This window comes from Ictalurus punctatus, chromosome 9 (assembly GCF_001660625.3).
Source record: "Ictalurus punctatus breed USDA103 chromosome 9, Coco_2.0, whole genome shotgun sequence".
NCBI lineage: Eukaryota > Metazoa > Chordata > Actinopteri > Siluriformes > Ictaluridae > Ictalurus > Ictalurus punctatus.
Genome location: NC_030424.2, coordinates 13937095 through 13950957, shown reverse-complemented (window position 1 = coordinate 13950957; position 13863 = coordinate 13937095). Strand labels below are relative to the sequence as shown.

At 37.9% G+C, this 13863-nt stretch overlaps 1 protein-coding gene and 1 long non-coding RNA gene across 3 annotated transcripts in view; one reads left to right on the top strand and one right to left on the bottom strand.

Annotated features, from left to right (window-relative positions):
• The window catches only part of LOC128633556 (uncharacterized), a 21941-nt gene extending 12554 nt beyond the window's left edge, over nt 1–9387 (bottom strand). Inside the window, exons 1-2 of one of the 2 annotated variants that reach the window (XR_008396961.1) lie at nt 9289–9387; nt 4142–4317 (exon numbers count right to left, since the gene is read on the bottom strand). This is a non-coding gene — a long non-coding RNA (uncharacterized LOC128633556). Of the gene's footprint in view, nt 1–4141; nt 4318–9209 lie in introns of both variants that reach the window. The other variant, XR_008396960.1, reaches the window with a different exon arrangement.
• crip1 (cysteine-rich protein 1) lies at nt 9349–13863 on the top strand. The gene is given in 5 exon segments (NM_001200756.2): nt 9349–9487; nt 12448–12542; nt 12754–12811; nt 13294–13354; nt 13504–13863. Coding segments are annotated over 4 exon segments (234 nt in total). The 5' UTR covers nt 9349–9447; the 3' UTR covers nt 13335–13354; nt 13504–13863.

Sequence of the window (13863 nt, the reverse complement as noted above, 5' to 3'; positions counted from 1 at the left end):
AGTTATGTTTTTTTGTTTTGTTTTTGCTTTACAATTTGTTAAAGTTTGTATAGATAGAAAAAAAAAACCAAACACAATTTAGGCCAAAACCTGATTTTTTTCATCACTTTTGCCATATTTCAGCCACAGCATTCCACAGGCTTTCAGTCCTCCACATGTGCCCTTTTGCATGAAGCATTTACATGAACACTAGCCTACCCCACAACTCCCTAGAATATACAAATCGCTTTCTTGTAGAACACATGTTGAAAGTAGAATGAAAATACATAGACACTAATTAAGTGTAATACACTGCATCAGTGAATTCATGAATTTATCATGGAATGGATAACTGATAAGAAAAAAGAATGAATCAGTTAGTCGACATTTTGTGCTTGCATCGAGGTGTGAAGTTGAGCAATTTCATTGGTAACAGGTTGTTAAGTAACATATGTTGTAATTCTGATAACTGAGCACAACTTACTTAGTAAGCGTGAAAGATAGAAGATTCAAAGCCTGACTTTTAGAAGTGTAAAGGTATTTACTGCTGTAGATACTGTATACTAATCACAGTCTTACCATGTTTGCTACTGTAAATGGAAACACAAACAGCCAGATCAGCTTCACTTAAGGTCTGTTTCTTTTTCTTCAGTAAGGCCCATCACTATTTTTCATCATTGAAAGTAAAATATGCATTATTACCCCCATGTGTGTTAGATTTGATACAGTCCCGTCCGGAAGTATTGGAACGGCAAGTCAGATTTTTTTTCTTATTTTTCCTATACACTGAAGACATTTGGGTTTGAGATCAAAAGATGAATATAACATGATAGATAAGAATTTCAGCTTTCATTTCCTCGTATTTACCTCTTAGAACATGATACCATTTGTTTGAACACACCCATTTTTTTCAAGTGATCAAAGCATTGCACAAGCATTGGGCATAGCCAAAACAACAATTTGGAATGTCCTGACAAAGAAAAAAAAACACTGGTGTATTAACAACCAGACATCAGACACGTCAGCCAAGGAACAACAGTCAGTGACATCACCAACCACCTCCACAGGGCAGGGGTGAAGGTATCCACCATTCAAAAAAGACTTTGAGAGCAGAAATATAGAGTCCAAACCACAAGATGCAAACAACTTATCAGCAGTAAGAATCAGACGGCCACATTGGAATTCGCAAAGAAATACAGAGATGAACCACAAGATTAACCTCTACCAAAGTAATGGGAAGACCAAAGTGTGTAGAAAGAAAGGATCTGTTCATGATCCAAAACCTTGACTTGGGCTTGCATGGCTGCTTCTGGTACAGGTTCACTTAATCCTTATTGATGATGATGGTAGCAGCAGAATGAATTCAGAAGATTACAGGAACAATCTGTCTGCCAATTTACTGAGAAATGCATCCAAGAAACCCCCAAAACATACAACAACTGAAAGAAGATGTGATACAAGCCTGGAAAAGCATCACAAAAGAAGAACGCATCATTTTGGTGATGTCAGTGGGTCACCAGCTTGATGCAGTTATTGCAAGCAAGGGATATGCTTTAATTTACTTTAGCTTTTCCCAATACTTTTGCTCACCTAAAAAGTGGTGGTCTGCCACCAAAGGTCCCATGTTCAAAGTCGTTTAACACATTTAGATGTACAATAAATATCTGGAAATGAAAGCTGAAATTCTTATCTATCATCTCATATTCATCTTTTGAGCTCAAACCCAAAATGTCTTCAGTGTATAGCAAAAACAATAGAATTGGCCTTGTTCTTCCAATACGTTCAGAGGGGACTGTATGCTTTCTAAATAACTGTATCCAGTTAAGTGTAATATCAACCATTTTTGCTGAATAGTTTAAATTTCATGGCCCATTTGTATTTGGAAATAATGTACAGCAAGAAAAAAAACTGCTGCAGGCCCTGAAGGACAGACTGGGAGGCTCTGTACTAACCTTAGCCTAGACTAACACACATGGCTTCTTTTAAGTGCTATGATGTGTTTACGGCTCACCTATGGCCTTAATATATATAATGTGTGAAAAGGACAGGTGTCAGTGTTAAATAATTTCAACAACCAAAAATGCCAGAACGACCACATCATAGTCATGTTTACATGGAATTCCATTGTTACCATGGTCTTGCGTTTATCTATATATATGGTGTGTGTGTGTGTGTGTGTGTGTGTGTGTGTGTTATCGTTTTCTTATTATCGTTTTGTAATGCCTATTTTTTCAGTGCACAAAAAGTCTAGACCAACTGATACTATTCACCTCATATAAACCGCTCTTGTTCCCAGCTCCACACCCTGGTCACTATACAGAAATGATGCTTTTAGCCTGGACAGTGTCTGTCAGTTTAAAGGCTATAATGCCTGAAGAGTACTGTATTCTTTCAATCCTACTACAGCAAGATCCATAACCTGCTCCTTCAAGCATCCAGCTCATGGAAACAGCCCTTCAACAAAAACATTCTGTGCCAAACTTTAAAGCAGATAAATTACAGGAAATTAACAGTTTCTAAGTGTTCAGTTGAATGAAATACTGTAAGAATTACCAGTTACCACACACTCTTGTAGACAAAACATTTACAGATCATGCACAGACGAAGCCTAAATGGTGTGTCATGCTGAGTTCAGGTAGAATTTGTGCCTTAGTTTTGAACTAGGGTGGTAAATATGCAATATGTTTGCTGTTGTTCAAGTTATGACTACACTGTTTCTAGATAACTGGTGGGCAAAGACACAATACATAAACTAACTAATGACTAAGCCTTAAAATTTAGCTAGCTAGTACAGTATGTACAGTACATGGTGAATAATACAAAACATGGAATCAGGTTCAGGACTTCAGAATGTTCAGTACAAATATTCCTTTTCACATGATAAAATGATATGTGTGGGTGGTCTCCCTCTCTGATGGTTGGTTGGTTCCTAGGACTTCAGATGTTGTACCTGGAATCTGCTGGAGCCACTTATCCCATTTGAGGTTCACAGCCCTATAATGCACCTATTAGCACTGGGACCACTTTGGACTTCACCTTCTACATCTGTTCCAGTTGTTCCTTTAGCCTCTGGTACTTCTTGATCTTCTCATGCTCCTTCTGCCTGTTATTACTGTCAGCTGGGATTGCCACATATATCACAACTGCCATCTTTTTCTCCTTGTCAACCACCACTATATCCTTCTTTTAATCACATATCCTAGCTTGTTAGGAAGTTGGGGTTAGAGTGCAGGGATAGACATGATAATGACACCCCTGGAACAGAGAGTGTTGAGGGTTCTGTTCAAGGGCCCAACAGTGGTATGGCAGCTTGGCAGTGCTGGGGCATAAACCCTCAACCATCAGATTAGTAATCCAGAGCATTAACCACTGAGCCACTACTGCCTGGCACCCTTCAAGTCTGCACACGCTCTGCTGTAGGTTGGCACCTCTTCAGGAATGAGGAAAGCCCTGCAGGTTCTGAGGTCAGACACTCCTGCTGAGGTTAAGGGAGGAACCGTGCGCATGGTAATTATCAGAAAAATGAGAATATAAGAAAGAAAACAAATCATTATAAAGCCACATGGTTTCCTGGACATACTGGAAATTAAATTCCGTGGAAACATCCTTGAAGGTGAATATCACAGCTCATAAAGCATGGAGGTGCACACACGGGGCACAGGAACGTAATTAGAAGGGAGAATGAGAAAACCCAGGCAATGGTGATGGCAGGCAATGGTGATGAAACAGAAGCAGGGTGTTCTACCCTTGAGAGATGAACAGGGAAGTGAGGTCATGCATGACTTGGGTGGCATTATACACAGATCTGTTTTTAAAGGTGCCATGAGGCAGTTGAGTCTGATTTATTTTACCTCTACTCAGATGAGCCATGATCAGTGAAACACATTATTGGAGAGGATCAGTGTCATTGGTCCGATATGAACCGAAACCTTATTCAGACAACTACACAGATTAAAAAGCACCTTGTTATATTAGTGTTTATAAATATTTGAACCTTATTCATATTTCAAATAAGAGCTTTTGCATCAGCTGGACTCATTACAAAAAAAAAGTAATACGGTTAAAAAAATTTAAATAAAAAAAAACACCCACAATTTTCAGACAATCAATATGCCACAACAGCTCACATTATTTGCGTGTGTGTACGTGCTTGGACACATACCTTACTGAGCAAGTAAGTGGTTGACATGATGTATTTGAGAAACACATGGGTTTGGTCTGGGGCTTGGTTATCTTCACTGGGAGACAAGTCAACAATGATGAGGAGTGGCCATTGGCGGTTTGCAGCCTAATGCAAAGTGACCACATGCACGCAAATCGTATAGGTTCAAAGCTAATCTGTACAGAAAAGAAGGGAACAAGTTTTAGAGTGTCTTTGCCTCTTTACATAACCAAAATACAACTTGATTACAGGAACTTTCATACTGTATTTGCTTTAGAAAGTGTTATTATCCCTGATCATTACCCCTCATTTCTCACTTACTACTGCATAACTTATATTTTATTTTCATGAATATAATGTCTTGAAATACTACCCTGAGTTTGTCAATTGCACTGAGAGGTACAGAGTGCTCACTATTCAGTACATAAACAAAGCTGCAGACTCCAAGCACTAAATACCTATTCAACAATTTTAATAAAGATATAATCATTAAAGGAAAATCCCTTATCTCTTTTAAGAAAGTGTGGACCTTTGAACAAGTTTAATTATTCCGTTTTCCAAGTTGGGCTTGTACAAAACGTTCCTGTCTTCAGTGTCATTTTTTATTTGTTCAATAAATCACAATTTCAACTGCGTGTATTCTTCAGACTGACTCAAACTGTAATAATTTGGGAGTCTGTGATGTTAAGTTTCAAGAACTCGGAGAAGTGCCATTTGTTTCCTGAACAGCACAGACCTGGCATAGCCGAAATGTTTTTTAAAAAAAAAGAAAAAAAGAAAAAAAAAAAGAAAGAAGAACAGAGTGTGAAATGTCATCCAGTGTTAAGCTGGAATCAGAACAAGATCAGGGTAAAGGAATCTCATAAACTCTGTAGTTTGGGCAACAAATGAGTAGCAAATGTCAGTAAAACCCAAATTTCAAATAAATTCCAAACAAAGTACAAAGGTTGGGAAACAAAATTAGCCTCTGGCTATTTAGCATTCTTGGGAGCACCTGCAGTATCTACATTTACATTTACATTTACGGCATTTGGCAGACGCCCTTGTCCAGAGCGACTTACAGAAGTGTTGAAGTCTCTATCAATAAATACATCCCGATACTGGTTCGCAAGCTCACGGACTAAGAACACAATCAGTCTTAAAACTCTGTTGGGAGGTAATATAGTAAGAAAATACCATTTTTTTGTTTTTGTTTTAATGAAACATGCTAATTTAAGTACTTTAAGTATCTACCAACTAAATGAATACATGCACTTATTCATAAACTTAACTTTCCCAATGAAGGCATCATAGTAAAACTGTTATATCCACATCTAATCTATCCAAGTTTAGATACTAAGGTCGTTCTTAGTGGGTAGTTATTGTTGAAATCTTGAATCTGATTGGTCAGAAGGTGTTGAATCATTGTATAATTCTTTTGCTCTTAAAATAGTTTGGCCACAAGGCAAATCACAGGTTTATGTTAATCTGCTCACTCCAATATGCTATATACAGTAACAGCTAATTCACAGGGACTTGTATGGTGGACACGCCACAGAAACATCATTTAAAATGTCAATTTTCTGTTAGGACACGTTTATTGAGCATTGTCAGTTATAACAGTTATAACAGTCAGCGGTAAAGCTGTAACTTTAAATATTGCATTTTGTGTCTTATTAACTCGATAAAGAAAAAGGAGAGGCTGATCTGGGAACAGCTGTTTATGGCGGTTACAAGTGGTAACAAAAAAGAACATGTTTTGCGGACGTTAAACATAACTATAAATGGAAAAAGACATTCTTGTCATGTGTCATTCTTCCCTATTATTTAAAATAATGTGTCATTATTCCCTATTATTTCCCTATTTTAGCCCGCCTCCTTGTGTATTATTCCACTCCACAGTTCATATCTACAAATCTATAATGTTTGGCATTCATCTAGGACCAATTGCCTACAACAACCCATAAACAAAGGAAGAACAAACAGCTGTGGGAGAGACACCATCAAATAGTTGGCCTTAACTTGAACAGCATAGGGACAAACTGGACAATGTTTACTGATGGTCTATTCTCCACATGGGGCATTGGGAATAAGTAATACCCACAGATTCAACACACTATGCTAAAAGTTATACTATAACCTGCTTGAAAATCTTGCACATAAGAGAACATAATAATCCAGGATTTGGCAGAAATTTATGCAAAATCAAGCAAACGCCACCACTATTACGAGGATCTTGTAGACCGCCTGTAAGAATGCTTGTAAATTACCACAGATGTTCTGCAGATTTGGGCCGAGACGCATCATGTGACATTATCACAATGCACATTCAGCCAAATCCCTCTTCGATTCATGTGCATTGAACATGAGTACAGCAAAAAAGTTTCATTTACCAGCAAAACATCACTGTGAAAGACGGTGCAGAACAATTTTGTGCAATTGCAATTTCACCAATTCGAGTACTTTTCCACAAAAAAACAATCACAAAAAACTCAACAGACTCTTGTCAGTACGGACTGAATAAAGAAGGCATTAACCACAAGTGCACCTTTGGGTGGGAAAAAACACTCCAAATACTATACTAAATTGTATGTCAGAATGGTACTTGAATAAATACAGTTAGTCCCTGTTGTGCACTATTTCCACCTCTGATAAAAATGAAAGGTTTTTAGTCTAGGCTCTTTGAAGGCTCCGTCAATCTCGTGGCCTTTGTTAATATGGTAGTGCCGCTGTTCGCCTCACTGTGACACTGATGTATATATAGGTAGCCATGCTACTTAAGACGATTAATATGAATACAGTATTCTAAAAGAAATACACTTACACTCATAAAACTCAGTGAATTCATCAACCCACCTCTACCCAGTCCACCAGTGGAAGGGGACCATGATAAGCCAGACAGTACTTGGATATTATTATATACTGTATATGTTATCTCAGCACAGCTATGACACCGACATGATAGTGCCCTGGTAGTGTATCTGGCGTTGGCATTGGTATGAGCGTATTAGGTGTAGCAGCATTGCTAGAATTTTTAAACACTATCTACACTTACTAGCTACTTTTTAGACACATCTGTCTTGTAGGTCTATGTAGGGCTATCTTCTTGCATACCAGAGTGTGTTAAGCGTCCTCTAAGCCTTCATTAGTTGTTATTTCTGACCACAGAGGTCCTGTTCAGTAAATATTTTTGGTTGGGGAACTGTTTCTCAACACAGTAGTGACAGTGAGGTGATACCAGTGCCATACACACCCTCATATCAATCACCAAATTATCTTATCAGTGGTGGTCCCTTTTCATTGATGGACAGTTCAAATGGGTTAACAAACAGTAAGTAATTGTATACCTAAACTAAACTAAAGTAAAAGCTAAAGCTAAAGATAATAAACTAAATCTAAAAGAATAATAATAATAATAAAAGATTAGTTCTCTTTGATGAACGTATGGTGAATTCAGGTATAATGGGACAGTAAAACTTAGCAGATTTATTTCCTGGCCTGATTAGTGAATTTCAAAGCTTATGTTACTAAGCTCTTCCAGGGGAAGTGCTTGATAAAAGTGACATCACTCCTGTGACATCATATAAGGAAGTGAGGTGAGGATCAAACCGGAAGTGAACCCCGATATACGACATGTGCTTTGATATATGACAGATGCTTTGACTCTTTTCTCCATAAGGTCATAAAATTGCCACGCCTAATATATTTCACATATTTATAGTGCATGTACATAAGCTTAACTACTGTAACATAAGCATAAAGTCGTGTAGATATGTTTAGAATGTAATCATTTTCATGACAGCGTGGTACAGATTAATTGGAATAGTCTTAAAACAATAAGTGGAGAGAGGGTGAATGGACGCACTAAACACCCCACAGCTAGGGTTAAATGATGCACTGTTGGATTTTATCTGCATTAAATGGTGTTTTTGTGAAACAGCTTAATAAGGGGGATGAGGTAGACTGGGATTTCTAGAACGCCTACTTAGTATGCAGAGATTTTTACTTACTTACTTCAGCGTGTGTTCATATAAATTTAGTGATGGGTTTTTTTTTTAAACATCCATGTTATGCTGTTACTGCAAGTTATATTATAATTATCTCAATTATAAAATATTACATTTACTGTGGGGTTTTTCATATGTGCTGGTATAGGTTGATTGGCATTTCCAAAATTGTCCATATAGTGTATGAATCTGTGTGCGATTGTGCCCTGTGATGGGTTCCCACCCCGTCCAGGGTGTTCCCCACCTTGTGCCCAGTGATGGGTTCCCACCCCGTCCAGGGTGTTCCCCACCTTGTGCCCAGAGTTCCCTAGGACAGACTCCAGGCTCCCCACGACCCTGTCTAGGATAAGCGGTATGGAAAATAGATGGATGGATGGATGGATGGATGGATGGATGAACTTTTCACTGTGTTTCTGAATTAATCTGTCCATGTTGAACTTTAGACAAGATTTGTGAATTTGGAAAATCGTTTTTTTAATTCAATTTTCTAAACCCTGTTATTGTTGTTATTGCTGTAAGAATGAATTATAAAATGTTTCTTAGGCCAACATCTTAATATGTAGCAAACTGAACTTCTGCTGTGTTCATAAAACATTACAAGATGTTGTTGATGAATTTGGAGGGTTTGTCTTTGTTTGTTTTTTCCAAGTCCTGTTAATGAAACTCAATTTATTGACGCTAGGATTAGGAATAAGTATGTTACAAATAAATAATGTTTTAAACAGAAAAGATGGATGAAAAAGGTCGATGACCTAACCAACCAAATAAAAACAATCTGTCAAGATTTATGAACGTCATTAAAATAGTTTTCAGGGTAAGCAGTGCTGCTACAGAATAAGGAATGTGATAAGAAAATTGTTCCTTCGTATTTAAATATACAACATCTTGAGGATTTCTGAAATGTTTTGGGATATTTTTATTTCATTAATGGAAAGAAAGCATAGCTATTTAGATGTAAAGTCAAAAACTATTCCAATATATCTGAATTCACCATACTGTTTTGATGAAGCGCTGGGCAATAACTTTATCATTCTGACATAACTTAATCACTGAAATAACTTAATTGTTTTTACATAACTTACCATTTTTCTTCCTTTATAAAGACACACACACACACACACACACACACACACACACACACACACACTCACTCACACTCACACTCTGAGAGCCTCCCCTTCACCGCTGTATAAAAGCGCGGAAGGAGCTGAAGGCGAGGTCAGTGCAGGTGGAGGGTTAATAACTGCTGCTGCTGCTGCGTAAAACGTTCCGCCCGGAGATATTTCATTCTAGAGAGGAAACTTTACTGCAACTGCCAACATGCCTAAATGCCCCAAGTGCAGCAAGGAAGTGTACTTTGGTAAGCTAACGTGTTTCCTCTTGGTTTTTATTTTTTAATGAGAAGAGAACGCAAAAATGAATGTTAACTCGAGTTATGTTATAAACGTTATGTTCAAGCGTTAACATGTGCATTGCGCAAATAGGGCGCGTCAAGGAAGCGCACAAAAAAAATGGGCACTATATGCGAACTCACTTCCTGTTTCGTGAATAATATGTCCGGAAGAAAGTTGTTTGGGTAGTGCTAGGGTTTTATTTGAATTTATGCTGATATCGAGTTCGAGATAATCTTGTGTAAGAGAGTCACAGAAGAAAGTGAACATGACTGGGTGTTTATTATTATTATTATTATTATTATTATTATTATTATAAATGTAGCCTACCTAAATAAGTCTAATGAGTGTTATTTGTTTTTATTTTAAGAAGCTGTAAATCTCTGACAATACTTCATATTTAACGGGTCAAAAAAAAACACACCTTGCCTTAAAGTAATCTGAAAAGGATAAAAGTTGAAAGAAGAAAGTGCCTCTTAAATCCCTGTAGAGCACACAGACACTGCAGGTTGATCCTGACTGGATCATCTGGGAATTAGATGAGATGAGAGATGCTCTGTTTCATGTAAAACAACCTGAAGCGTTTCTCTTAGACTGGTGTCAGGAGGGTTTTGCCTGAGGTGTGCAAAGACATTGAGACTACAATACAAAGCAGTCTCACACACACTCACATGTCTGGGCTCCTGCATAGTGCAAACAGTAGGATGAACTGATCCTCCAACCTCCCCCCTTTCCTGTAGACAATATGCCCACCTTCTGCCAAATAAACCCCATGATTCATTCAGTAACTGCTTCATCTTTGTCAGGGTTGTAGTGTCTCTGTCCTTATTGTTTCTATATATAAAAGTAGCTTGTTCTGTCTTCTCCGTGATCTGTCCAAAGTTTACAGTACATATTATTTATGTAGGTTTGAATGAATTAGTAGGGAGGACATTTAATATCATTCAGTGGTTGAAACCAGAAAGACTCTAAAAACTGGGAATGTAGTGTACTCCAATAGAGTGAGTTTCAAAGCGCAGTGTTGCGATGATTGCTGTTTTTGCTATACTGTATACTGGTACAGCTGTTCTGGTGATTTCTATTAAGCTGTGAAAGCATTTTCAACTGGTTACATCCTCCTAATGTTTCTAAATGCTGTTGTTTTGGGGGGTTTTTGCATGTGTACTTGGTAAAATGAAGAAACAAGCAGTGTTGATATCTGTTAACCTTCTCGTTCATTACACCACTAATGTTCAGATGGAAGCAATCATTTTATAGCTGCTTGGCTGATGGAGGCTTAACATTATTATATTCCAGAGATGGAAAAAAAATAAAATAAAATCCACCCTTCGAGGAATTCAAAAGCCCTCTGCCTTCCTCCCACAGCTACAGCAGCAGTGTAGGAGGAGCAGTTTAGGACAAAGCAGAACAATCCTCAGTGTCTGGAGATTTACCAGTAATCACCATAGAACTCTATGCTCATGGACTTCATATTTCTCTTCATGAATTTGGGACAAAATAACACACACACCACATGGGAAAGTTACAGTGATAATTAGTTCACTTGGGTTAAATAAAGGTTGTCTAGGTGCATAAAGGTGTGTGTGTGTGTGTGTGTGTGTGTGTGTGTGTGTGTGTGTGTGTGTGTGTGTGTGTGTGTGTGTGTGTGTGTGTGTGTGTTTTAAATGTGAAACGAAACCTCTATCTATTTTTCCACTTCCTCTGAAAGGTTTTCACAGAACACTGAAAAAGAAGTTAGACTCATACGAAGCAAGTCAGAGATCCTATCAGAATCGTTTTTACTCTATAAACCAGTGCTTTCAGGAAAGAAAATATCCATATGAAAAACAGCAACACATTTCTATCCACTGCTGTCACTTCCCTTCCTGTCATCCTCAGTCACCTTTTCTCAGTAGAAGGATTTTCTATGGTTGTGCGTGCATGTTTTGTGTGTGCTTTGAATGAGCTCTCCTGCTCCTTAGTGTGCGTCACTGGGAGTAACCAGGACTCCGATATACAGAACAGATCATCTGTAAAGTCCATCAAACTCGGTAAACTGATGAGGACATCATGGCAAAAATACAATGGGCACACACATGCACGCACACACTTTCTGGACCAAGCCTTTTCAGTCATTTAATACACCAACTTCCACTCCAAGCCTTAATTTTATACAGGCCATATTGTTTGTTCCAATATTAAACTTTATGCTATCCTAAACTCAGTTTAGTTTGGGGAAATAGCTTCTACAGCTACGCAATCATTATACCTCAGGCCTGATGTGCCTAATAGCAATTAACGCCATTGTAATGTTTCACTTAAATTTTACATTTGCATTACATTTTATTGGTTGCTTTATGTGCTGCACTTTATGTACAAAGCCTTTTGACATCTTTCTCTTCCTTTTTTTTTTTGGGGGGGGGTCTCCATGGGGTTGCAAGCTTTTGGCCTCCATGCAATGCATACAATTCCTAAAAAAAATCTTTTGACACAAAAGCATGTGCAGACATCAATACTAGTAAAAAGTCTCATGATGCATGACTTTCTGTCCTTGCCTTGTTTTATGATCGTCATGGGAGATGTTTTCTTGTCTTTTACGCAATACCCCACAGATAAAGCCTAGTTTATTGGCCTTTGCAAGGGAGGGGTAGTGAATTCCTTAAGGCTCATTCTTTTGTGCAGGAAACGCATCGAGTTAATGTCTTTCTTACCATAACTTGGAGACAACTGGGAAGGGGGAAAAAATAAATTTGAGCGGCGCTGATTTTATTAGACTTGCTCGCAAGGATCTGAGGAGTATTCAGATAGAGATGTATTTGTAGTATCAGGATGAAATATTCAATTTTATTTGTATAGTGCTTTTTACAATGGTCATTCTCAAATAAAATAAAAACCCTCACAATGTTAACCATATTTTAGAATTACACTAGTGCTTGTCTCTGTGTTTCAGCCGAGAGAGTGTCATCTCTGGGTAAGGACTGGCACAGACCCTGTCTGAAGTGTGAGAAATGCAATAAAACCCTGTCTGCAGGCTCCCATGCGGAGGTAAGATTCGCATCAACTGCAAATCATTAAATAAAAGTAACTCAATACTGTTTGTCTCTACTCTTGGGCTGTTGATTTTGGCATCACAATGCAGTCAAAACAATGTCTGGAACTACAGTAGAATCAAGTTTGTCTTGGGGAAGATTGGACAAACGGGCTTTGCTCCATATCCATTTATATGCAATAAACTGAGTTACGTTTTCTTTCTCAGCATGAGGGAAAACCATACTGTAACAAACCATGTTACTCTGCACTCTTCGGACCCAAAGGTGAGTGAAGAATATTCACTGTTGCATTACCACACCTTTTGGATTATATCTTGGTCATTTGGTCAGGGTTGACTTATCAACTAAGAATAGATCTATAATAGATGGATGGATAGATTTAGGAATTATGGTGTCCTTCCAAAACCACTAAATCTTAATGTTCATTTAACTGAGCTCAGAGAGCTAATCCTTCAAGGCTTCTTATCAATAGCTTATCATTCACTACTTGCAGAAATGGATTGCTTCTTAGAGAACTGCACTCCAAATGTTTATCTGCACTTTAAAAGGGATCCACCTTTGTAGGTCTGGTAGGAATTTCATATAAGCAGACTGGGGTTGTTGATTCCAGGTAACCAGATAAGAAAACCTTGCTATAGGCTGTCAATGTAGCTGTCAATGTTTCCTCATGGAGCTGAAACATTTGCCAACATGTCATATGTTGAAGTGTCTCATTCGTTCTGTTTTTCTCACTTTGTCTCTCTCAGGATTTGGACGTGGAGGCACAGAGAGCCACACATTTAAATAAATCTCAGGTGCAGGCTTTAGGTGAGTATTTTTAGGGTGAATTTATTATGTAGTTCAAGACCTAAGGAAAATAAACATTTGTATAGTTCTTATCAGTTGCTCCGAGTACACACCCTATTGATGTCCATTGATTATGTGGTGTTTATACTGGTTCTGGCTTTGACTTACAGGTTTCCTCCCTCTATGACCCAGCAGTGGAAAGGACACCATGCTGCAAGCATTTTTATCTATAGATAGCTAAACCAAAGAAAAAAGTGACCAAACCATGGCCCTCTGTTTATGGGCATACTATTTTGTGTTCTGAGCAATGAGGGCTGATTTCCGAGCTCTACGTTAAGGCTGAATTTAGACAAAAATGTTTTTTCATTGATTAATGTCCTCTTCCATGTACATTTTAGTCCAAAAACCAGCCTTAATGCAGTGTAAGAAATTAAGCAAGGTAGTTTAATATACATAAAACCATGAAATGATGTTTGGGATAATTCTGAAGCTCTATACAAAACAATTTTTGTAATTAAACATTTGAGTTG